The sequence below is a fragment of the Cervus canadensis genome, chromosome 13, assembly GCF_019320065.1.
Source record: "Cervus canadensis isolate Bull #8, Minnesota chromosome 13, ASM1932006v1, whole genome shotgun sequence".
NCBI lineage: Eukaryota > Metazoa > Chordata > Mammalia > Artiodactyla > Cervidae > Cervus > Cervus canadensis.
Window position 1 is genome coordinate 32,569,823 of NC_057398.1, and position 26,325 is coordinate 32,596,147.

A 26,325-nucleotide genomic window follows, 5' to 3' on the forward strand; every position below is an offset into this window, starting at 1 on the left:
GGGCCAGGCCCCATCTTCCTGCAGCCCGTGGGGCAGAGACCCCACATTACTTTCCACAGCAGGCGGAATGCTGAGCCCAGGGCCTTTGTGAGAATGAACTTTAGCTGAAAATGCAGTTGATAATGAACTCAGAAGAGGGGCCAAAGGGGGACCCTGTGTTTGCACTCCCAGGGAATGCCAGCTACTCTTGGTCTCTGCCCCAAAGGGAAGTGGGGACAAACACCGTGCTGACTGACTGTGTGACCTTGAGAAGGCCACTTTACCAGGAGCGTGTGACCGCTTTGTGGGCAGTCACCCCTGGCCAGCACAGAGGCTTAGGAAGTGGCACCTGGCGTCCACCTCACCTCTTCACTGTACAACCTAAGAAGCCAGGTCCTCAAGTGACCAGAGACTTGGCCAAAGGCCATGTTTTGCCCAGGACCATCCTCGCTCATGCCTGCTGACCAGTATGACAGTGAATGGACCCCCTTTCACTCTTGAGGTTGGCCTGACCCAGTCACTAAGTGCTGTGGCCCCAGAGGTCACGGCAGCAGCACCATTGGTCACTTCCAAGGCCCCATCTGTCCCACCACAGAGTTCTTTCTCACCGCCCAGGGGTCAGGGATTCAGGCTTAAAGAGCTCTGCTAATTCCTCTGGACAACACTGCCTTGCGACACTCTGAGGGTGTCTGAAAGCCAAAGAAACGGGGCAGGCGCCCTTCAGCTACAATGACACCAAGCCCCAGCAGCTATTTTTAGGCCCAAGGGTTTTACAGCAAATGGTATATTGACAAAAGAGAGAACAATCAGCCAGAGGACGGAATGTCAGGTTATACCCAACACTCCCTCCCTTTCAGCCTTCTCAGAAATGGGTCTCTAAATGTCACCAGGTGTGAACTATCAGAACCTCAGGGCTTGGAGCCAACAGAACATCCGGGCATCTGAAGCACTAGGCCGTGCTCCTGAGAGTGGTTCTGGTCCCCGATTGAAGACTCTCGGGGCACACGTGGAAAATGCTGCCTTTTCCAAGATACTTTATTGAAGGCCGGCTCTGGTTTCATCTCTGGCTGACTTTTTCAAAAATGAAACTTGACACTATGCAATTTGACCTAAAACAGCCCAGGAAAATAGAATGTTCTATCTCCATTTTAGCAGGAAATTCTAAGTTGGGGGGGGCGGGGACACAAGACATCCTTGGGGCCCCAAGTACTCCAGCCCCTGCTGAAGGCACCCGATGAAAACAAGGCCACATCCTGCTGAGCCCAACCCAAGGCTCCCGCGTACATGCAGGTAAAAGGTGCAAGATCGGAGCTTCTCAAATGTGCATGTACAAGTCACTGAGGATCTTGTAAGTGCAGATTCTATGTGTCTGCAGTGGGTCCGGGGGCTAGGACCCATTTCTAACACATGTCAGGCGATGCAAGGCAGCTTGCCCATGGAGCACTGTAGGTAGAAGGACCCTGGTCCCTCTCCATGTCCATCCCTGTTCTAAATGAAAGTGAAAGTCATGTCTGACTCTTTGTGACTCTATGGACTGTAGCCTGCCAGGCTCCTCTGTCCAAGGGATTCTCCAGGCAAGAATATTGGAGTGGGTTGCCATGCCCTCCTCCTAAGGATCTTCCTGACCCAGGGATCAAACTCAGGTCTCCGTCATTGCAGACACAGCCAAAGTGGCCAAGAATGCAAGGTCAAGGCCACCAGGCTAAGACAGTAGGGACTTTTTCCTCTCCCACCTCTGTATGGGACTTGCCTGGCATGGTTGACCTGTGGCTCCCATCCATGATACATGAAAACCCACTGGATTGTACATTTACACGGGCGACCACACAGTACATAATATCTCAAAACCACTGCAGAGGTGTGAGTGCCATCCTAGTTTACAGAAAGTCAAAGGGAAGGGTTCAGCGTGGTGGGCCCCCACCCAAATCCGGGAACCCGAGGGAGGCAACAGGGCAGAGGTGATGTTCTCGGAACTAAATCAGGGCTGGATGCACACGCTCCATGAACACACCGAGCACCCTCCATGGGCCCCTGCCTTGGGACCTGACTGAATGGCTGACCACACACCAGGAAAGAGGTGGGCGGTGCTACACTAGGAAAGTGACAGTGGCCTGGATCAAAGGCCAAGTGGAGCAGAGTAAGACGGTCTCAAGGGCCAGGTGTAATGAGGGTTCCTGGGAAGCCATGCAGGCACCCCCCAGCTCGTGAGAGTCTGTGTAACCACCCAGGAGGCGTCCAGGGTTATCACGCCCCCCTCCTATGAGGATATGGGGCAGAGGCTGAGTGACCTGCCCAAGCAACAGCCTGTAAGAGGCAGAGCCACAGTTTGAGCTGCTGCCATCCCCTAGGCCAGCTTTTGCTGACAGGCTCTCGGGTGGGGCTGCTGGTGGGCAGCAGGGCACACGGTGGCCCTCCAGCATCACCCTGGTGAACATCCAGAATGAATCTGGAGCCCACGTGAGTCTACAGGGCCCCAGGATCTATAGCCTTCTGCAGCCAGGAGGGGACAGGTCAGGGACAGGGGCAGATTCCCCTTCCAGCCCTGGCACCAGGCACCTCCCAGAGGAGGCAAAGAGACGGACGCCGCACCTTCCCTTCCCACCAGGTCCCAACGCACCCTCAAGGGCGAGGGGGGCTCACGTGGCCCTGATGTGCGGCTGTGACGAGCCTGGCCCTCCAGCCTTCCATCAGGTTCCCCCAAACGACTACCACTACCCCACTCCCAGAAGTCTCTAGACATGTGCACTGAAGGTTCTGGACGCTTCTCTCAGTGCACAACCCCAGGAGGGCAGAAGCCCAGGTGCAGGTATAAGACCTAGGCAATTCTGGTGTCCGCCCGGCAGGGAGCGGGGAGGAGCCACAGCCCGGCACCAGGCCCCAAGGTTGCTGTTCCAGGCGAGTCCCTGACGTTCAATATTCCGCAGCTAATTCATCAGCCAGGATCTGCCCTCAGACAGACCTCCTGCCGCCTGATGATGGATGTGCGGGCAGCGGGCCGGCTGCAGAGCGCGGCCAAACCCTGTTCAGCCTGGAAACAAGGAGCTGGAGAGGGCTCACCCCTCACCTTGTCTCCGGGGATGGCAGCCTGTGTGGGGAACTCTGGGCTCTGTGGATTCAGTGCTGCCACCCCACATGCTGATGGCCCTTTCCTGCCCACCTGCCCCGGGGGGTGTTATAAAGACACCTCAGGGCTGGGGAGAGGTGTGTGGGGGCAGAACAGGGGTGAGCAACTCTGCTCTCAGTGGAGGCAGGGTCCTACCCGGCCGGCTGCTGGACGCTCAGCCTCCCCAGGGCTGTGAGCTCAGACAAACAGCTCTCCCAGCCAAGTGAATAAGAGGGGCCACCACTTCCCTGCTGGGCGCAGAGCTGGCAGAACTAGACAGATGGCTCCCTGCACGCGGCCCCACCCACGGCCCAGCTGCCGCTGCCTCCTCGCAGCCGTCTCCCTCCATCCGGCAAAGTAAATAAATACATAAGTTGTTGGCTGTTGCTGTTTTTAATGGGGGGTTGGAGGTGACGGGGAGAAGGACAAAGTTCCTCTGTGGGAATCATACTTCCTCTCAAGTGCCTAAAGCTGTTGGCAGGAACTACCAATCCCTGCAGGCCGCCCGTCCCCCAGCCTGGGGGTGAGGGCTTCCTGTGCATTTGAAAAAGCACAGGTGACAGCCAAGGAGCCCGCTGGCAGCTCAGGGTGTGGTGACCCCTGTTTACCTGCCTGGTGGAAGAGTGTGCACCAAAGGCTCCGGACGCTTCTCTCGGCGCTGGGTAGACATCGGAATTGACCAGGTCTGGTACCTGCACCTGGGCCTCTCCCCTCCTCGGAGGGGTGCCAAGGACCATGGGGTCACCGGGACCTGCCATGCGGCCAGGCGGCCTCCAGGATGCTCCCGGGGCCAGCTGCGAACCAGGAGTCTCCAGGAGGTGACGTGGTGAAGGGTCTCCTATGGGGCCAGTGCAGGCCACTCTCCACACACAGCAGTTACACTGTGTGTGTGTGCTCGCCAGCACACTCATGAACTCCTGTCATCGTGAACAGCCTCAGAGACGAAATGTACTCCTGTTTGCCAACACATAGCCGACGCCCTGGGAGGAGGGCAGTTGGCCCTGGGGGTTAACTTAAGGCAGCTGGATCTTTGGAAGGGCATATTCAGGCCCAGGGACACAGGAGTGGGGGTGGGGTCCCGGGGCATGGGCCCCCTCTGCTGGGGGCGCCCTGCTGGCTCTCGCCTGCTGGCTCTGGGCCTCCGATGTTCATCTTTCCCTCCTCCCGCCAGCACTGTCTCCCGGGCTCCTTTCCACTGGCGGGGAAGCCTGTGGCTTTCAGAGCCTAACAGTGCAAACCAAATGTTTTCCATTTTGCATTCTCTGTGCTTCAAGAACACACATTTGGAACTTGGCAGAGAGGGTGAGTGACTAAGTTCCACCCTCAGTAAAATCAAGAGCTTGTCCTTTTTGTAATTAATGAATGTCTGGTGCGAAGAGGGTTTCCAGTGGTAATAGAACAACTTCCTGTGAGCCTGAGGGACGCAGACCTTCTTAATTAGGAAGCCATGCAGCACAGCCTCTCCAGCCTTCATAACAGGAGACGAGAGGGATCTTGGGAAAATCACCAGGCAATTAAGATATCGTCTGATGACTGGGGCCACTCGGCATGGTGTGGCCAGGGGCACTGGCGAGCTGCCCACAGGTGGCTGTGTCCCCCGGCTGGGCCCACAGACCCTGACCCAGGGCAGGGATGGGCTGGGCACCGGGAAGCCACAGTCCGCGGTCTGGTGTCTAGTTCCTAGGGGCCGCAGGCTGGACTGTGCAGCTATTGCGCCAGGCTCAGCACCGCAGCCCCCAGCACACAGCATCACAGCCTCCAATGACACAGCCAATGTGGAGAGTCGTAAACACCCTCACTGGGGGTTCCCCTCACTCTACAGCACTGGCTCCTCTCCTCAAATAACTGCCCTCCTGTGCGACCATGAAGTTCTCCTGCAGAAGGGTCAACAGGTGGCCAGGAGAGGCAGGGAACACAGGTGCTGCCAGGCAGGAGGCAGGAGGGTGCCACCCCCAAGGAGAGGGGGCTCGGGACCTGCCCGCAGTGCTGGCCCCCGGCCCGGGTGTGCTGACACGCCGACCCCTCCTCACTGCCCGTCGCCGAGCCCTCCCATGGGCTGGGCCCGGGCCAGGAGCTGCGCTCTCACTGCCAGCCTTTGCCCTGTGTGCACTGTGTCAGCATCTTTCCCGCCGTCTGTCTGAGGCCACACGGTGCCCGGAACACAGTGGGGTCCCGGAAGCATCTGCTGAGTGAATGAACAAGCAAACCAATGAAGATCAAAGCAAGAAAGTCTGAATTCCAAACTGACGTGACTCTGTGTTAAATATCAGAACCAACTCAATGGAGAGTTTGAGCAAACTCTGGGAGATGGTGAAGGACAGGGAAGCCTGGCATGCTGCAGTCCACGGTGTCGCAGAGAGTCGGACACGACTGAGTGACTGAACGACGATTCAGAACTGAGGATTCTGCTCAGAGGACACATTCAGGCATCCTCCACCTCGAGCAGCTCCAGAAGGCTAGGACCACTGAGGGGCTCGATAGGGGCCTGTGCTGGCGACAGGAGGCACGAGTGGGGTGTCCAGTACACCTGGGCGTGGACAACGCCCCAGATGAAGCATCTCCACTCCTGCAGGCAGGGCTGGCATGCTATTCTCTGATTCTGTGCGCACCTACCAGTGAGTGGGGAGGCCCTCCTGCACCCTTCCTACCCCTGGGGGGTTCCAGGGTCTTTTCGTCCTTGTATCTCTGAGCACCCAGGAAGGGGCCGCCTTGGCCAAGGGGTTCAAGGTCTGCTCCATGTCGACTTCATGTCAAAGTCACGTCTCATCGCTGGCACCGTGGTCTGGGTGGGTGCGGATAACCCACCCCAACACCTAGTGAGGAGGTGGGTCAGCACTGTGTGAATTCAGTGCTCAGTTTCCGCTGTGGGCCCAGAGCACACCCCAACACCAGCCCCATCCTGGAACAGGGAACGGCCTCACGGGCACACAGGCCTTGGGAGCCGGTCCTCCTCAGGAAACCTGTATGGTGACGGGCCCTGGATGGGGCCCTGAGGTTTGGCCGTGATGGAAGGAGGAAGCACCTACAGCTGAGAGAGTACAGAGCTCACATTTCACCGCTTCTTGGTGGAGCCCCACCAGTTATGAGCCCGCCCCTCCAAGAAAGAGGGAAGGCCAATGGCCTCCTCAATTTCCTCCCTGCCTCCTGTTTTCATCCTGATTTGTCATTTCAGTGCTGGCAACAGAGGCCCCCGGGTCCAGGCCCTGTCTTCCACCTGTCAGCAGTTCCTGGTGGACCAGGAGGGGACGGTCTACAAGCAGCAGCCAAGACCCCTGCACCGCAGGTTGCTCTGAGGTTTGGGTTTTCTGGAAGCCAAGCAAACCGGCTTTGAAAAGACCCTGCTCCATGACCCCAATGTGAAGTGGCCATGCTTCTCAGCTCACTGGGGAAAACAAATGATCCTTTTCCAAATGACCCACAAAGCAGTTGTGAATGCCCGTGTCCAAAATTGGCATCATGTGACTGCCCTGGCACAGGGTCCAGGTGGCTCCCTTGGTGAGGGGAGACCTCCTCCAACACGGGTCTCCCAGGACCTCAGGGTCTGCAGCACCCACGTCTGAACCAGAGAACAGAAACCAGCTTTGCTCCCGCTTTAACACAGGGTCCACTAGTTCCCACGTTTGGTGGGACTAAAGTCCTCCCACTCCCAGGTTGAAAAGTCACCCCTAGGAGGTGCTGGGACCAGTGTGGAAGCGGGTCCCAGGGAGCCACCCCTCCAACTGTGCCCTTCACCCCGACCCTCGAGGTCAGAGGGCACGGCTGCAGGGAGGCCTTCAGAGGGAGCTGGCTGGCTCCACAGGCCACACTCGCCTTTAACAATCAGCCTGGAAGTGCCGGCATCTGCTGGCGCGGTGCAGCGGGCCCTCCCAGCATAAAATATTCATCAAGACAAACTCCCACAGCCACGCTGCCTTCCGTGTCAGCCAGGCCCTGGGGACGCGAGCTAAAAATAGACAGGAGGAGAAGTGCTGACAATGGGGGTGGGGAGGGCTGAGCCCCCACGTGCCACACGTGGGCTCAGAGACAGACGACGCGGTGTTGGTGGTTCCCCAGTGAGCGCTGCAGAGGCCAGGCTGGAGGCTGGGGACTCTGCCCACCCTCCCCCAACAGAGGCTATTTTTATCCACATCGGTGGCCCCAGGACACCTCAGTGAAGAATCAAAGACCATCTTTAATTAGCAAGGATAGCCTGAGTCTACATGCAGCCAGCCAGTGAGAAGCAGCCATCACCAGCACTGGCCCCGAAAACCTGGGAATTCAGTCCCCGTCCCATTCCCTTCATCAAGCAGGTGACTTCCTCTCGCCTGCCCACCCCCATCCCAGGTTCCTGGGTTTCTGGAAAGGGCGCAGGCAGCCCCCCAGGTACAGAAACGGGCCCAGCCCGGGAAGGCCAGGGGCTCCTCCACAAAGGGCTCCATGATCACAAGCAGCTCTCCATGGAGACTGGACCCCGGGGGATCCCAGACTGCTGCTGGCACCGGTCTTCCCAGCAGGCTGAGTTCTGGGGTACAGGCAGGGCGGAAGGGGCACCACAGTGCCTTCAACTGAGCCTAAAGCAGCCCCTGGGCAGGCACGCCACACAACCACCAATAGCTGGACTGCAGACCTTGCCAGGACACCCTGTCCACCTGCATCTACAATGGAAGGAGCCTTTTCAAAATGAAGATGGTGGATATCCTCAGATATCCTTGGTCTCAGGGCCATGTGGGGGGCCCTGCAGGCCCCACTCCTTCAGCCAACAGCAGAGGAAAGGGCCGGAAGGAGGTCCTGGGCCAGGCCTGCCCTCCAGCAGCTCAGGGGGGCCACACGTGGTCGCTGCCCCTCCTCTCCTGTGACCAGCCCCATCCCCAGCCCTCTCAGTTGCTGGCTCCTTTTGAGCTCCCCCTTCTATCAACTCCAGGCTGTTTCCAGGCAACAGGAGTCATGGGGTGATGGGGGGAGGAGTAATAAGGCTTTATCCAGAGAGGGGAGAGAAGGTCATTGAAGGAGGAAATTATCTGGGAAACCATGGCAGGAGCTGACATCGTGATGACTGGAGGGAAGTGTCCTGGCAGAGGAACAGCCAGTGCAAAGGCCCTGAGGTTTGGGTTTCAATTGGGTGAACCTGTATGGTGACGGGCCCTGGATGGAGCCCTGAGGTTTGGCCGTGACGGAAGGAGGAAGCATGGGAACAATGGCGGCCGACCTGGCTGGACCCGTCCGTGCCCAGGGCACCAAGGAGCTGCTGAACCATCGAGGTGGGAGAGGCAGCGAACATGATTCTGTTCTAACGTTTGCTCGGACACAGTGCAGTCAGGCAGGTGGCAGCAGGAACAGGGCAGGTATGTGGCTTGGAGCTGAGAGGGGAGAGGAGCCAGGCCGAACACACCGGAAGGAGCGGGGTTCTGGGGGGAGGATGCTGGGAATGTTATGCTTGAGATGCCTGCTGAGACCCTGGGGAGGAAACAGAGGCGGCCTGGGGCCTGGGCCCACCCCCAACCGAGGGCAGGGTACAGGCGGGCTCTCTCAGAGCCCGGGTGAGCTGGCCATGAGGTGGCTGTCTGAACACTGCAGAGTCCCTCACAGTTGAGTCGTGCCAAAGCCAGGGAGAGGTCAGTGAGATTAAAGATGGAGAGCATCCTTGGATGGGGCCGCCCTGCTGGAGCCTGGAGGCGAGGGAGGCGGGAGGATGGAAGTCAAGGCCTCGCTTGTGTGTGGTGCGAATTCAGTAAATAGGATGGAGATGCTGGGGGCAGCCAGGCTACAGGTGTCCCCAAGGGGCCCTGTGGCAACATGGACAGAAACGGGACAAGGGTCTGGAGAGAACAAGGGTGAGCCTGCACTTGGGGCCGAGAGGGTCAAGGCTGGAGGTCAGGTCTGTGGGTAGAGGTCAAGGGGACACAGATCATCAACCAAGGGGCCAGGTGGGGTGGCAGCCATCCCGCTGCGCCATCAGGGTGGCATGCAGGTGAGGTGAGCACCCCGTCCTTGGGCTCAGGAAAGCCCATCAGGAATGCTGGGTGGAGGTCGGGGGGAGGCAAGGCTTTCCCAGGGAACCCACCACGACTGATGAGAGGTGGGGGGTGCTGTGGCTGAGGACCTGGGAGGAAGAGGCCGAGGCTGATGGACCCCTACCCCCGCCCCCTACAGGCCTGGTCACCAGGCAACAGGGCCAGGGCTGTATGAGGGGAGGTGTCAGTCCACAGCCTACCCGAGGACGGCACCCTCCCTGGCCACCCCTTCCTTCCTTCAATACGGCAGAGCCCCCACCCTTCAAGGCCAGGTTCACCAGCCCTCCTCTCTGCAGCCTCCCCCACCCCCCAACCTGCTTCAGCAGAGAGGCCATGGGGGACGGGGAGGGATAGGAGAGGGCCTGGTGGGCAGCCAGGGCTCCTCTGGACACGTTAGGGGCCTTCATGAGGCTGGATGGCTCCCCCGCCAAACCAAGGTGCTGCCCCGTGGGCCTGTGAGGCCCCAGAGAGGAGGAGCAGGGTGGGGGGGCACATTAGCATCTCCGAGAGGTGGGACTCAGCTGCCACCAAGAAGTACCCCCCCACGCAGGCCAGACGGCCATCCTCAGCCAGAGAAGAAGCACGCAGGACCTCCTGCAGTCCCATGAGGAAGTGAGCTTCAGCGCCATATGTTTACTGTGACAGAGGCTCTCAGTACACGCTCTTCTCCAGGAGGTGGGGATCTGCGTGGGGCACAGACGCGGCGGGGGCGGTGGCAGCCCTGGGAGGCGCTTCTGGAAGCGGGGCTCAGACTGGCAGGGGGCCCGAGTCGCTTGCCAGCCACTTCCACAAAAGCACCAGGCGCTGGAGACCCTAACACACCCCCACCCCTGCCCAGGCTTCTGTGCTCTGCTCAGCCCAGCCCAACCTCAGCCGGGGATTCCAGCTTCCTCCCGGCCCCCTGGTGGCAGACCCAGGGCCTGCCCAGGTCTTGACTCAAGACCAACCAGGGGCAGCCTGAGCAGAGAGGCCTTCTCCACACCCAGGCTCCCATGGGCCAGCTACATGAACATCTACAAGTGACTCAGCCTTGCTGGGCTGAGGGGGTCCTCACCAGTGTAAGAGGGTAACGCACAGGGAAGCCTGGCCCCAAGGGCCGGGCTGAGCTTGGCTGAGAGAAGCAGGCAGAGGACTCAGAGCTCCAGGCAGGGCACTTACTGGATAGGCATCACTAAGGAATATGTGAGGTTATAAAGCTCTCATTAGCCTCAAGGGAAATCTGGATGCATCATTCATTCCTTCATTTGTTCCTTCATTCCTTCCTCATTCGTTCAATATACAATTACCGAGTGCCTCCCAGCCAGGCTTCCTCACCACTCGCCCCCCCACCCCCCAATCCTGGCCGCTTCTGCTCCCTAACTCCTGGGCTCTCTCATGGCTAGCTCGTGCCAAGTTGCTGGCATTTGAGCTCCTGGGACCTCCCAACATGGCCCTTACCCACTGGCTTTCCTGGGGGCTTCTGCTCACCCCCCGGGCACCACTTCACAGCCCTCAGGTGGAAGCCACCAGCCCAGAACACACCCTGCTCCTCTGAGCACCCACATTGCCTGTCTCTCGCTTCAGGCCTTGCACACAGCAGGATTCACACACTTTCCAGAGAGCACCCCCCAAGTACTGAGACTTGCAGCCCCAGTGACCCCTAGGAAGCACACGTGTTCTAGTCTTCGTGAGGCTCCGACAAGTGGGGGTGGGACAATCGGCAAGTGACCAGCATCACCAACTTGGGGGGCTGGTACTTTGGAGCAGGGCAAGGCGGGGACAAGGCCAGACCATGATGGGGATGCTGGATGGGGGTCAGTGAGGCTCCTCCAAGGAGGCAACACTGGGCTCACCCTGGGGGGTGAGGACTGACCCCTGCAGGTGGCCTGGAACCTCTGTGGGGGCAGCAGGGCTCCAGGTGAGGCAGAAGCAGGCTGGGGTGGAGTAGATGGCAGGGGCGGGGTGCACAGACCCTCAAGGCATGAGCCTTAGGACCATGTGTTTTATTCTAAATGAACCAGAATCCTGAAGTTTCAGCAGGGAAGTGAAGAGATCTGCACTGCTGAGAACAAATCACCCCTGTGCTGGAGAACAGTGTGTGTGTGTGTGTGTGTGTGTGTGTGTGTGTGTGTGTGTGTGTGTGTGTGTGTGTGTGTGTGTGTGGTCGCTGGAGAACAGGTTGTGTGTGTCTGTGTGTGTCGCTGTGCTTGGAGAACAGTGTGTGTGTGTGTGTGTGTGTGTGTTGTGTGTGTGTGCCAATGTTGTGTGCGCGCTGGAGAACAGTTGTGTGTGTGTGTTGATGTGTGGTGTGCCTGGAGAACAGTGGTGATGTGTGTGTGGTTGATGTGCTGTGTGGCTGGAGAACAGTGGTGTGTGTGTGGTGGTGTGTGTGTTGTAGCTGCGCGTGTGCAGCGCGCGCTGGACCCCTGCCACGAGAACAGTGTGTTCGTGTGCTGTGTTGTGTTGTGTCGCGTGCGCTGGAAGAACAGTGTGTGTGTGTGTGCGCTGCTGTGTGTGTGTGTGTGTGTGTGCTGGAGAACAGTGTGTGTGTGTGTGTGTGTGTGTGTGTGCTGGAGAACAGTGTGTGTGTGTGTGTGTGTGTGTGTGTTGTGTAGTGTCGTCGTCGCGCGCTGGAGAACAGTGGTGTGTGAGTGTGTGTGTATGTGTGTGTGTGCTGGAGACAGGTGGTGTGTGTGTGTTGTGTGTGTGTTGTGTCTGTGTCGTGCGCGCGCGCGTGAGAGAACAGTGTGTGTGGTGTGTGTGTGTGTGGTGTGCTTGGAGACACCAGTGTGCCGTCTGTAGTGTGTGTAGATGTGATGTGTGCTTGGAGAACATGACCTGTGTGTGTGTGGTGCTGCGAGAACGTGTGTGGTGTGTTATCGTTGCGTGAGTGTTGTAAAGGAGGGAGGACCAGGAGGATGTGCTGCCATGATCCCACGAAACAGTGTGTGTTGTGTGTCGTGTGTGTGTCGTGGTGTGGTGTTGTGCGCGCGCGCGCCTGGAAGAAGTGTGTGTGTGTGTGTGTGTGTGTGCTGGAGAACAGTGTGTGTGTGTGTGTGTGTGTGTGTGCTGGAGAACAGTGTGTGTGTGTGTGTGTATACGTGGGTGAGTGTGTAAAGGAGGGAGGGACCAGGAGGAGGTGCTGCCAGTGATCCCAGAACAGTGTGTGTGTGTGTGTGTGTGTGTGTGTGTGTGTGTGTGTATACGTGGGTGAGTGTATAAAGGAGGGAGGGACCACGAGGAGGTGCTGCCAGTGATCCCAGACAGGGGCAGGGTGGTGTCCCAGGACCAGGCAGGGCTGGGCATGAGGGAGGGGGAGCCTCCGAAGACCCTGGTGAGGTGGGAGGGGGGTTCAGGATGGGGAACACATGTAAATCCATGGCTGATTCATATCAATGTATGGCAAAAACCACTACAATACTGTAAAGTAATTAGCCTCCAACTAATATAAATAAATGAAAAAAAAAAAGACTCCTGTGATTGTGGCGTTGAGTGCTGGGGGTCTGCGGGTAACAAGAGCTGAGAAGGGGGCTGGGGGGCGGCGCTGAGGCGGGTGGGAAGAGGGAGGGAAATCCTTACATGCTCAGTGAACCCAACCTTCTCTTTCCCAAATTAAGAAAATGCTCGTGACCCTCACCCCCAGCATCCCCTACAGCAGTCTCTTGGGTTGTGGAACCCAGGACAGTTCCAAGGGAACCCTGCTGGGGACTGAGGCTCTCCAGGATCTGTGCCTGGACTGGAGACCCAGGGTCTGCTTGTGGTGGTAGCTGCCCGCCTGAGCCCAGTCTGGGAAAGGTCATGAGGCCCAGCCTTGAGGTGCGGGGTCTGGTTTGGCCCCATCGTGCAGGACTCAGGCCAGGGGCTCCTTGAGAGGACCCCGGGAGGGTCCTCTCCCCCTACCCCGCTCCAGCAATCGTACACAGCATCAGGACCCCCAGGGCAGCATGCTCATCCCTCGGCAAGGAGCTTGTAAGGGGCATCACCTCTCACACTGTCTGCCCAGCCCCTCCCCCGCGCCCCCAGGGATGGGCTTTCACATGTGACCTGCACCTCAGCCAAGGCTGCTGGCCCCTCAGGAGTGGAGGGGGGCCCAGCAGCCCAGAACGGACTCTTGTTACTCGGTTTCTCCTGGAAGCCCGGCAAGTGCCCAGCGGGCTGGCCCAGCATGGGGGTCAGTCACTCCCAAGGACACACGGGCCAGAGGGGTCACTCACCACGAGCTGAGGCACAGGCAGAGACTTGCCCTCCGGGCTCAGGGACACGTAGGTGAAGAAGGCACTGGCGGCCCGGTAGCGCTTCACAAAGTTGTTCACCACGGGGTCGGCGTCCACCAAGACCTCAATCTCCATGGACTTATTGCTGGTGAAGGTCATGCGTCCGGAGATGGTGATGACACAGCCTGCGGAGCACAGAGAGCGGGTCAGGGTGGCCAAACCAGGCCGGGCAGGGAGGGCGCTGCAGACGCCGGTGAGACAGCACAGACCGCAGCCCTCACTGTGGGTGTCACAGCGCCAGCACACGGGAGCCCAAGAGTGTTCGCTTTCTGATTAGCCAGTGGGCCTCCTTCCCTTACGGAAACATTCAGAGCCGAAGGGGTCCTGGCGGCCACCCAGGCGAGGGTCTCTACCCCCGAGGTGGCAGGGTCTGGGGAAGGGTGCCGGCCCCCCACGCGCTCTCAGGTCCCTCGGCGGGTTAAGGCTGAATCTGTGCTGACCACACTCTGGCCTTACTTGTGGCCCTGGAGCTGCATGGCTGCCTCCCCCCGACCCCCCACCTGCTCTAAGGGCCACTGAAGAACTTTCCTCCACCCTCCCCAGTCCCTCCCAGTCGGCTCTAACATTCCGGATGCTGGTCTGATGGCAGGGTTGTGTGTATGGTCAGGCCAACCCTTCATGCTGACCGCAGTCCTAAGTCCCCTGGAGCCACCATCTGCACTTCAGCCCATGTCTCCTTCCTACCTTCTGTCCAGGTGGGGCTGCATCTCTCCTCCCCGCCAGTCTTGCCCATGGGACCAGCACTCTTCCCTGAGCCAAAGATCTGCCCTCCAAAGACACCCCCATGGCCCTCTCTGTGGTCAGAGTCCCCGTGTGCCCCCACCTCCCAACTCCAGCAGTTTTCCTCACAGACGGTTACACATTCCCATGATACTGTCCCGGAGGGGGGGGGTCCCCTGCTTTCCCCCCCACCCCCACCCAACCTCTCTGCACTCCCCACACCCTTGGGTCCTGAACACCTACCCTAGAGCATCTCTCCCAGTCACAGACTCCCTGCAACCTCTGGCCCTGGCCTTCCCTTCCTCTGACTTAATCTCACGGAACCCAGTTTTTCTCTTATAAACAGACTTGAGGTGCCCCTCGGGGTAACCAGGGACTGGCATGAAACGAGCCAGGTGCTGCGGCTCCTGCCTGGGGGCAGCAGGCATGCGGTGCCCTTATCACCACCACTGATGGTGCTTTGCACCCCAAGGCAGCACTGATGCTTAGGGCTTTCCTCTGACACGTGCCCAGGACCACCACCCCAAACCAGCCTGCTTCTGGGCCAGGCTCAAGGCAATTCCTGTCTAGGTCAGACCAGTGCTGGCTGCAGTGACCTAACACCTGAGAACCCCAACGTCCCAGCTCCACAGAGACAGCCCCACAACACATGTTTAGAGACCAGGACAGACAAGTCGGGGCAGCGGGTGATGGTTAGGGGTCAGCATGTGGGCAGTCAAAAGCAGGAGCAGTTATTTGTGTTAAAAAGTACAGATGCTCTGTGCCACACTCACCCCATATTCACAGGGAGCACTCCGTGTCGCACATGGCCACTTCTGGGGGAAAGGAAGGCCAACGAGTCAGCAACGTGCAAAGTGCCTAGGCCCACCCTGGGAACAACCCCCATGTGGCCCCCATGGGCCGTCTCTAGGGGAGTAGGAAGGGGAGGTGGGCATCCCTGAGGGATCTCCCAGCATCCCTACCCATCCCCATCAGCCTACCCCAGTGCCGGCCACCACCCTCTCACCCGTGACCAGACAGAGGGCTTGGGGGACCACAAGCTGAGAAGCAGGGTCAAGCCCCTTCCTCAACAGGAAACTCACCAGAGCTCCCAGCCAAGGGGCAGGGATGCAGGGGCAACGAATGCAGAGCCTTTTAACAACTGTTTGTCCAAAGAACAAACGAAAACACACCCATGCCGTATCTCCTGTGTAAGCTCCCCACCAACTGCATGGCTGATCATTTCAGGTAGAAATGTGAAGAAATTTTTCATCAAAACTGACTTCAGACAATGAAGCAGGCTGATGATAAATGTGAGACCCGAGGGGACACGGTCCTGAGAGCCACTCACGGTAGGAGACACAATGACTGCCTCCTAGAAGTCGGGAAAGCTTCAGTACAGCCCCAACACCAGCCTCTCCACCTCTCGGAGACGGCAACACTCCTACGTCACGAGCCCCAGGCTCCACTCACCCCAGGTTGCCTCACACGGAGGTGCTTGAAAACGGGAAGCCAGACTCGGTAATTGAGGGGCAGGGACTGGATTTGAAACTGACAAGAAGAGACCCCAGTGCAGCCAAGGGCCAACCTTCCCTGACCCTTGGCTGGGAAAGTACACCCCACACAGCCCTGGGGTCTGCAGTCAGTCACTGGGGAAGGGGTCAGTCACGGAGGTCAGGGGCACCCCAGGGCAGCTGTGGCCACACCCATGGCTTGTCAGCTCCCAGGAGCCAGGAAGCTCCCACCAGCCGCTGCCATGTCGCCGGCTCCCCCCAGGACCTGAGAGCACAGAGCGGTCAGTCCACAGAGGCAGGAGTCACCAGCAATGGGCCTAGCTTTGTGGAAACAGACATGCCTACTCCACAGACCACCCCCCACGCAGCCCCACCCCAGTCACCCTCTGCACGGGCACCTCTTTCTGGAACGGAGCTCTTCTCCTTCCAGGTATCCAGCCCCAGGCACCTGCAGGTCTGCTCAGATCCCTCACAGCCTGAGGGCCCCATGAGTGGGCGCCCCTCACCCCTGAACCAACACGTGGCCCTGTGTGGACAGCAGCCACGGAGGACTCCAGCCGGGGAGGGCCCCTCCTGCAGACGCTTCACCTCAGCTACCACGGTGGCCGCCTCTGCCCAAGCAGCCTGGCAAGCCACGCTCCCTCCCTCCTCCCTGGGACCAGGGGCAGGGCCACTACCTCTGGGGGTGCTGGGCCGGCCTCAACCTCAGCCCGGGACAGTGGGGGCCTGTCTGGGTAGAGCACGACCCCAGCCTGAGTCCAGCTAGGCTCCTGTTCGCTTTGTCTCAGAAACTGCAAGGGCAGGTGTGACCTGCCACGTGCTCAAGGGTGCCCCATGGGGGGCCGTGAGACACACGTGGCCCTGGTAGAGTGGTCCAAAGGGCTGAGACACTGCCTGGGGACTGTCCCACTAGCTCACACACCCAAACCCACCTGGACAACAGCACGTTTAAGAGTGGTGGAACACGCTCAAGGGGAAAAACAGCATCTCCCGCAGGCGCTGGGTGCCACGTGCCACCTTGGATGGGGTGGGATCCCAGGAAGTGAGGCCAGGAGGGACCACCCAGTTCTCCTTCAAGCCACAGAAGCAGGGACAGATTAGCCCTGACACAGACAGACCGTCCCCATGAGGGGCAGGCTCTCCAGGTCTGGAACTGCCTGGGGGGCCCGCCAATCACCCAGGATATGGTGCCCTGCGGAGGAGCCCTGGGCGCTGGGGGTCCCATAGCCCTAGGTTTGAACTTGGGCAGGAGGCAAGGCTGGAGCCTGCTGTGCCTCAATTTCCTTGTCTGGAAACAGCTGTCTCTCTGGGGGGTCACTCCCGCACAGTATGTGTGTGGACAGAAGCCCAGGACTGTCACGTCTGGGGGTCCAAGTGTCCTTCTCTCACAGCCCTTGGGGTGGGGGAAGTGTCTGAAAACCCAGGGGAGGGAGTGCCCATGGAACGCCCTGTGGTGTCTTGAGGGCATGAGAAGAGTCCTTCTAACAAGGTAATAATAAGGAGTGACATTTAAAACAAATTGCTTCCTTCCTCTCTTTCTGCAGCAGGCACATTTGCATCGGGCAAGAAGCTGCTTCTGACGCTGTCACAATGAATCAAACGGGCGAGTGCACTGGGCAGGGAGCCTCAGCTCTTCAGCAGAGAAGACATGGATGAACCCCTGCCCTTCCACCTGGGTCCCAGGACATGGGCAGTTGTCCCGGATCTGAGGCTGAAGAGTGACTGCATTCATGGCTGGACCCACGGGGGGCATCCCCAGCATAGGAGCCTGTCTGAGAGGTGGGGGCTCAGCTGTGCTCTCGGGGACCCTAGTTCCAGTGCAAACCCTCTGTGATGATCCACCCGTCATCCCTAACCCCCAAACCTCAGAGGGGCCCATGACCACTGCTGGGAGGCTGGCCACAGAGGGGGAGCACTTCCCATCCCACAAGAGCTGAGCAGCTCCGTGCTCTCCTGGGGTTTCTGCGAGGGTGAGACCAGGGTGGGGAGAACGGCAGAGCTCAGAAGTGGGCTGGAGCCCCACCGCCTCTCTGTGTCAGCTGGAATTTAACACAAAGGGACCTCACAGGTGGGATGAGGTTAGAGATCTTGAGGTGGGAGCTCAACCTCCATCACCCAGGTAGGCCCAAGATCATCTCAGCAGTCCTCACGAGCGGACGAGGGAGCCGTGACCACAGACGCAGGATCAGGGAGATGCTGGGCTGTGGCTGTAAGGGTGGACAACGGGCCACAAGCCAGTGAGTGCAGGCACCTCTAGAAGCCAGAAAAGGCAGGAAGCAGATTCTCTCCTGAAGCCTCAGGGAGGATCGCGGGCCTGTTGACCAGAGAGTAGCACTTTCAATACTGACACTTTCATTACTGACATTGAATCATGGCCGCATGTGGCTACTGACGGTTGTGGGGACGGTGCTGGGGGGCTCGTGTGGGTAAACCTGACATAAGCAGATTTAGAGCTACTGGGAGCAGAGACTGAACTGTCTGCCTCTAACTGTCCGAATTCAGCAGGAAAAGGGGTCCCCGGGCCAAGACTATGAGGGGACCGGCAGAGCCGGGCCTTCCTTGGGGCCAAACGCCAATGACTGCAGAACCCTCAGCCCTGTTTCAGTTTGGAGTCTCACATACGTGTGATGGGGGAACCATCGCTCCTCTGGCAGTTCAGTGAGAGCATCTACAGTGACTGGCGCTGCACCTGATCAGCATCGCCACTGAGGCTGACGCCCCTGGGCCCTGGCAGAGAACCCCGTGCTGTTCAGGGCCGGAGGGTGGTGGGAGGGCACCAGGCATGGGTTCGAGAGCTCTGACCTTGGAGCCACTGTCCCCGCCTCCCCCCCACCCCCCGGCTCCACCACGGACCCGCCCTTTGGCCATGGGCACTTTCCTTAATCCCTTGACCAGCAGTTTCCAAATCAGAAAACTGAATAAACAGGGCTCCTGTCACATTGGGGAGGACAATCGTACCCTCCCCCATGTGAGGGGTAATTGTGTGAAGCATTCAGCACCACGTCTGGCACTCGAAAGTGAGCAATGCACCGGAGTTAAACAGAAGAGGCACCCGCAGCAAGCCGAGCTGCAGGTCACAGCTGATCCGTTTCTAAGTCACAGCGGGGCTGCCTCGAGGGGCCACCCAGGAGGGCCGCCGGCTCCCCCTACAATGGGGCCTCTTCCAGGGCAGGTTTCAGACAGGGATTCAGAAAAGAAAGCAGAATACTAAAACATCACTCTTCCCAAGGCTACACTGCCAAGTACTGCAAACTTTGAGAAGAGCTCAGTGTCTAAGCTCCAAGGAGCTGGGGCAGCAAGTGTGCTTACGATAAGCATCTTCTAGAGACTTCGCTTCCCACCCTGAGAGTCTGGGGGGATCACTTCTCCACAAGAGCAGTGTAGGTCAGCTGTAGGTTTTCCTACCCAAGGCCTCCAAAACCACTAGTTGCCTCCAAAGGCAACTATTTTCCCCTTTGCACTTTTCTTAGCATTTTGGCATCTCAACAAAAAGTCAGAAATGGAGCAAGTGAAAGTAAGCTCAGGACTTTAGGCTTCACCAGCTTGCCCCGACTGACGCCGGCAGCCCTGTTTTCAGGTGGGCGGTTGGGGTCCCCTGTGCCTTCCCTCAGCACTGACCTCACCTGGGTACCACTTTCTAAGGGGTCTCAGGTATGTGACACTGGACTCCCCCCCAGGCCCAACTCCTGGACAAAGTGCTCCTCCTCCACCTCGATGGCCTGGCTCGAGTTCGATTCTGTACACGACCGCCAAGACCCCCAAACCCACCTACCTCAGTGGGAAGGGGGACGAACGCTGGAGGACTTTCAGTGCCCGGTGGAGGGGCTGGGCTGAACCCGGAGGGGTCACCAGGACGACAGGTCACCGGTGTTAAAGACCGTGAATGTGGGCTGGAGGGAGGGTTGATGAGGGTATGAGAGGTGGGCCCTCTGTGGTCCAGGCGGCAGTGACGGCGTGCTCCAGGAATCTGGTTGGTGACAGCAGACCTGCCACACCCTGCGAGAGGGCACTGTCCCCACCCTGCAGGCTGCCCCCACTGTGTCAGAAGTGTGGGCGCCACCAGCCCCCTCTCAGTACACACTGGCTGGGGCTGAGATTCAAAGTCGTCCTCTGAACTACTTCCGGGCGACGTTTTCATGCCACAAAGCTGCACACGTGGCTCCCTGACAGACACCCCCCAAGTGACCACTGAGGCCACAGCCGGGCCGGCGTCTGCCGACAGCACACCAACGCCCGTCCTCTGAGGAAGCAGCCTCCCGGAGGCTGAACAAAGACACAGCTGAGCAGTTCCTGCCTCAACCCAAAGGCCTGGCCTCCTCTCCATTCCAGCTGTTGTTCAAATGAAATATGGTGAAACAGGGGAGTCAGAGAAAGTCACCCCGCCTCTGCTAAGACCCCCATCTATGGTCATCAGAATAACGGCCCCCAAAGGCGCACCTGGCCTCCATTTAACGGGGAGGGGATACACTGCTGATACCTGGAGCTCCCAGGCTGTGGTCACTGCTGCACCGCCTGGGAGCACTTACACGCCCTCTTGCTGCCCTGCCCTCCTGCCGGCAGAACTGGACACAGCCATGCAGCCCTCCCCTCCGCGGTGGCACCGGCTCCCGCCCTCGCGGCCGAGACCAAGGACCGGCAGCAGCTCAAACTCTGCGCCCCGAGAGCCCCACGGGCTCACAGCCATCTCAGCAGATTTGCATCAGAAAATCGAAGCGGAACCATGGGGAATGTCAACACCGCCCCTTCATCAAGTGTCTGACACTCTTCTGATGCCCGGCGCCAGGAACCCTGAGCCCGCGGGGTCATCCAGGCACGGCCAGCCTTGCCCTGCACGTCCCCAGAAAGGAGCGGACAGTGAGAGAGGACGAGGGGCCAGGGAGCGGCAGTTCCCCCGGGGCCTCTGCCCCTCCGTGTTGAACACGACATGTGACAACTGTCTGAAGCGGCCAGGACTGAGACCTCATCAGCAGTGACTGGCCAGGCTCCTCCTCCTCAAGCCACAGCGAGGCAGGGAGTGAAGAAGTCGACAGCTTCACACGGGGACAATCCTTGGGAAAACAACAAATAAGGTGTGACACTGTCTAATGGCCCCGGGGACACTGCGCTGAAACGGGCCAGACTCCGTAACTGTGACTTCAGTGTGGCCCACATTCCTTTATACACAAAACAAGATGTGATCCGAGAAAAGAGAAACCGTCTCTCTGCTCCCTAGGGCTCCCCAGGCCGGGAGGCCCAGCTCTGGGGCCCCAGGCTGCACAGGCTCAAGGCCAAGGCTCTGATGCCGCAAGGGGTTTGTGGGGGTGTGGGGTGCAAAGGGCTCAACGTCGTGGGGGGCAGCCCACAGCCCAGCCCTCACTCTCACTCCACCCGCAGTGGAATGTTCCAACAGAAAAGCACGGCTTGTGAAAATGAAGATCCCTTTCACTGTGTTTTGGGCTTTTGTTTGGCCATGCCCTGAGGAATGTGGGATCTCAGTTCCCCGAGGAGGGAGTGAACCTATGCCCCCAACAGTGGAAGTTCAGTCTTAACCTTTGGACGACCAGGGAAGTCCCCTATTCTCTGTGTTTTGGAATAAAACTAACTTTTCAGAAACAAAGTCTTTTCTGCACCCACATTGCCCTGACATCTCCCAGGTTTCAATGCATCCCCAGGAAAAGTGCTCTCCTCCGGCCAGGGTTCACAGTGTTCCCTCAAAACAAACCAACTGAGCATCTCCTTGCCCAACGAGCATCTCCTTGACCTCCCCAACCTCCCTGTTGAAACGTGATTCTGGTCACAAGAGGGATGGAGGGTGAAGAGCCAGGGGTGAGGAGGGGTGGGCTCCCTGTTTCTAACAAAGGCAGACTTCACTCTCTGGAGCCTTCCCCTCAGCGGTGAAAGAGCTGGCTGATGGGCTGATCTGGAGGAACTGGCCACCTCTGGAGGACACCCAGCTGGCAGTTCTCAGAGGGCACTGGGGATGCACTGAATGAGCATGATGTCCACTGTGGGTTCTGACATCATGTTTAAAAGTGACGCTGTGATCACAGTGATTTATCCAGGGAGCAGTCAGTTCCAGAAAAGGAAGGGCCAGGACTTGCAGCCGGAGAGGACCCTTCCTCTCCCGAACGTCCACAGCACCCCCATATACAGCACCAAGGCCCTGGGAGGACCTGCCAAGATGGACAAGACCCACTCATTTTGGGAAAATTCTAAAAGGACTGTGGTCTGCATCTGACACAAATACCTACTAGTTGGGAAGGGGTTCTGAAAGCAGGGAGCCACAGACCACCCCTTCCCTCCCTTAAAGTACCCACCCCAGTCCAGTGTGGGTCAGATGACGCGCTCTCGACCAGGCCAGGAGGGGAGGCGCCCCGCTTCAGGTTGCTTTGTCCCCAGCGGGCAGCACTTATTTGCCAAGCATGTCTGCAGGCGCGTGCGTGCAGCTGGGCTAGACCCCAGCTGGAGGGGGCCTCAGAGGCCTGGACCGCTGGCGCTGCTCCGCCCAGCACTGCTCCCCGAGGCCGGGGGCGAGGAGTCAGCCCCCGCCTTCTCTCTGTCACCCCCACCTTCTCTCTGCCCCTCTCACCGCCTGGACCCCTGACCCCAGAGTGATGTAAGGGCTGCTCTCCAGGGGCACACAGCCTCATCTCAGAAGACACAACAGACTGAAGGGACAGTCACAGTATGTCTTCAGACGAGCACGGAACCATTTCAAGGTGGGGCTGGGACTGGATCTCTGCTGGGAAAACCACCGGCTCTGTGCTGGATGGTGCAGATGGGCTGAAGGCTGGGGGCTTCCTGCTCTGACCCGGCCACTGCTGACAACATAGGAGATCCATCTCCCCTCCCCCAGAGGTTACACACCACCACTGTGCACGTGGGGTCTTCGCAGGGCTCTGTGTACCAGGCCCCTCAAGAGGGTAAGTTTACGCTGCTCTTTAGCAGGAACGAGTGACAAGTGTTAGTCACTAAGTCTTGTTCGACTCTGCAATCCCACAGATTGCAGCCCACCAGGACCCTCTGTCTGTGAAGTTCTTCAGGCAAGAATAGTAGCATGGGTTGCCATGTCCTTCCCCAGGGGAAACTTCCCAAACCAGGGATCGAACTGGTGTCTCCTGTATCACAGGCAGATTCTTTACTGTCTGAGCCACCAAGGACACCCCTTAATGAGATGGTTAGACAGCATCACCAACTCAATGGACATGAGTTTGAGCAAACTCCAGGAGACAGTGAAGGACAGGGAAGCCTGGCATGCTGCAGTCCATGGCGTCGCAAAAAGTCAGACACAACTTAGAGGCTGAACAACATCACAGTGGGATAAAGCCCTCTGGCTTCTGTTTCTCTGGCAAATGAGCAGAGACCAGGGCCTGGGGGAGCCAGGGTGAACCAAAAGTAAACTGTACACAGACCCAAGTAGCCAAGGCGGCCCCTCTCTGTCTGTGGAGTTCTGTTACCTTTTCGGATCTTGTCGTGGAAGTTAATGGCATCCACGGAGGCCGTGACTATGTTGGTCTTGCAGTGACGTGCGGCCACGATCCCAGCCACCTCGTCCATGAGCTTCATGGTGACCCCTGCAGAGGAGGGCAGGCAGCAGGTTAGATGTGAAGGAGAGGAGCCCACTGCCCATCCTGGAAACAAGTCATGGGAAATGATGCCCCTGCTTCCACCAGTAGGGCTGAAGCCGACTGAAGTTCAAGCTGAAAACCTTGCTTCCTGAGAGCTTTGGAAGACGACCTTGGCTGAGGGTCTAGGCCACTGACAAAGTGATGACCCTGCTCCTAATCTCTATAGGTGTCCTATCCTGCCAGGAAAGCTTTGTCACGCCCTCTCCTGGGGTGGCAGCCATCAGAAAGCCAGATGACAAGAGCTGGAGGGAAGGTGGAGAATCAACCCTCTACACGGCTGGTGGGGATGGAAATCATGCAGCTGTTTTGGAAACAGCTGGGAGGTTCTCAGAAGGCTGGACACAGAGTTGGCACATGACCCAGCAATTCCACTCTTAGGTGTGCACCCAAGAGAAAGAAAAACATCCATTCACACAAAAACTTGTACACACTATCTCATGAGGGCCTTACTCATAATACACCAGAGCAGAGAAACACAGATGTGTATCCACAGCTAAAAGGACAAAGACAATGTGGTGTATCTGCACAGTGGAATATTGTTGTTTAGTTGCTAAGTCGGGTCCAACTCTTTTGTGACACCATGAACAACAGGTTCCTCCTCTGTCCACGGGATTTCACAGGCAAGAATGCTGGAGTGGGTTGCCATTTCCTTCTCCAGTGGATCTTCCCAGACCAGGGATCGAACTCAAGTCTTCTGCATTGGCAGGTGGATTCTTTACTGTGCCACGTGGGAAGCCCCACAGTGGAATATTACTTAGTGATAAAAAGAAACAAAGTACTGACAACAGGTGACAACACGGATGAAACTTAACATTATGCTGAGTAAAAGAAGTCAAATACAAAAGACCACGTATTAGAGGATTCCATTTATATGAAATATCCAGAATATGAAAGTCCATAGAGACAGAAAGCAGACTAAAGGTTGCCTGGGCACAGGGAGTTCAGGAGAAGTGGGGACTGGCTCCTAACGTGGGTAAGAGGTCTCTCCTTGGGGTGATGCAAGTGTTCTACAATTGCTTGTGGTGATGGCTGTGTGACGCTGTGAATACACTACAGAAAAATCAATGACCTGTAACGGGTAAGCTGTATGGTACACGAATTACATCTCAATAAGCTGTTACGTAAGAAAACAAGGGAGATCACACCAGTCCATCCTAAAAGAGATCAACCGTGAATATTCATGGGAAGGGCTGATGCTGAAGCTGAAGCTCTAATACCTTGTCCACTTGATGTGAATAGTTGACTTATTGGAAAAGACCCTGATGCCGGGAAAGATTGAAGGCAGGAGGAGAAGGGGGCTACAGAGAATGAGATGGTTGGATGGCATCACCGACTCAATGGACTTGAGTTTGAGTAAACTCCGGGAGATGGTGAACAGGGAAGCCTGGAGTCCTGCAGTCCCTTGGGGTCGCAGAGTCAGACACGACTTAGAGAATGAACAGCAACAATTTGCTTTTTCCCTGCGACTAAGACAAGACTGTGGAAAAGAGAGTTCAAGGTCATGATGAGAGATGGGGGTGACATTAGTGTATGCAAGGTAGGGGGTCCTGCACCCAGAGTTCCCAGGTTAACTGGTGGTGTCACCAGGGGAGGGGAGACTTGGAGGTTGGACAAAAAGAATTTATATTGGAATTAATGCTTAGAACATAGAAAGTACCTACAATTAATTCCTTACTTATTCATCCTGAAAAGCAGAAGCTGTTAAGAGCAGACTATGTGGAACAAGTAAGAGTCAGCTCCTTCAACCAGCATTTTGCCCCATTTATCCAAAATGTGGGTAGAGGTTCCACAAGGGATTTCACTGTTACTAAAAATACTGCAGGATCTAGTGTGTGTGGCTGGGATGGGCCCCGAGCCCAGGGCACACGAGCTGAGTGGGAGAGGGGGAACGTGAGCAGCTGATTGAGCTCCTGATGCCAGAACCCCCACCAGGCCAGACCACAGCATCACGTGACCTGGAAGCTGGCACAGGGTGGGGACACGCCTTGTCATCCCCATGTCCTGACCAATTCCAAACCTGACACGCAGAACTCAGAAAGGACTGCCAACTGAGTGATCAAGGACCAAAGGAACTCTGATTGACCCAAGAAGGCAGCTCTGACAGCGAGTCCCCGGCCCACACCTGTGTTAATGACCATAGTCAGCACAGATGAGGCCGGGGAGAGCATGCTCATCTCATCCACAGAAAGCCAGGCAAGCTGCTCAGGGGCGTGTCTGATAAACTCCACATCATTTAAAACTAGCGTACCATCTGAACAGACAGCCCCCTGCCCACCCCCAGCAGCCAGCACACAAATCTGAGCTGGGAGACCTGGGAGAGAACTGGACCTGGCCGCAGCTCTGACAAAAAACAATGGTGTTTATAGCACCGACCCCTGGACTGAGCCCATGGCCTCCTGGTGCCCAGGTCAGGAGCAAGCATGACCTCACCATGCAAGTCTATTGTCAGATGATGCCCCAATCTGGGGTTTATCCCGGGTCCTGGGACAGTGATACATGGGCAGCTGGTGACCAGAAAGAGGAGGAACCCCAGCCTCGAGGGACGGGAGGTCTGCTCCACATGGCCCCCACCTGGACCATCCCCATCCACCTCCGTTACCTCTGCCTCCCGGGACCATGGTGGGGTCATCAAGAAGTGACAGCAGGTAGATCTTAGCATTCAGGACACAGAAAAACTTTTGGAGAAGAACTTGGACATGTGCAGAACTCAGTGTTTGGCCTTACACAGGCAGGAATCCCAGCCCCCGCAGTGTGTGTGTGGGAAGTGCAAGGTCAGAGCTAGAAGCAGAAACCTGTGCCCATGGCTCCCACAGCCCCGAGTCTGTTCTCATAAATGCAATGGAGAAGCGTGAAGTAAAACCGGGCCCTCTGGGGTCCTGTGTGCAAAGTGGACTCTGGGGGCTACTCAGAGAGAAGGGGATTGATCTCATAAAACTGAGATTACAGGTACCTCAGGGATACTGTGAGCTCGGTCCCAGACCCGTGCAATAAAGGGAATTTAGAAACAGCTGGGTCAAACGAATTTTTTGGTTCCCCAGTGCATATAAAAGCTGTGTTTCTACTGCACTGTAGTCAATATTGAGTATGCAATAGCATTATGTCTAAAAAAGCAATGTACACATCTTAACTGAGAAGAATCTATCGCTAAAAGATGCCGTCAGGTCCTTCGGCGAGTCATAT

General features: G+C 57.7%; 1 protein-coding gene across 5 annotated transcripts in view; it reads right to left on the reverse strand.

Annotated features, from left to right (window-relative positions):
* Positions 1-26,325, reverse strand: part of ACOT7 (acyl-CoA thioesterase 7) — a 98,831-nt gene that overhangs the window by 463 nt on the left and 72,043 nt on the right. For all 5 annotated transcript variants that reach the window (XM_043485411.1, XM_043485407.1, XM_043485408.1 and 2 more), the window contains exons 7-8: positions 22,975-23,091; positions 13,266-13,450 (exon numbers count right to left, since the gene is read on the reverse strand). In XM_043485411.1, coding sequence (XP_043341346.1) covers positions 13,266-13,450; positions 22,975-23,091 — 302 coding nt within the window. The remainder of the gene's footprint in view (positions 1-13,265; positions 13,451-22,974; positions 23,092-26,325) is intronic.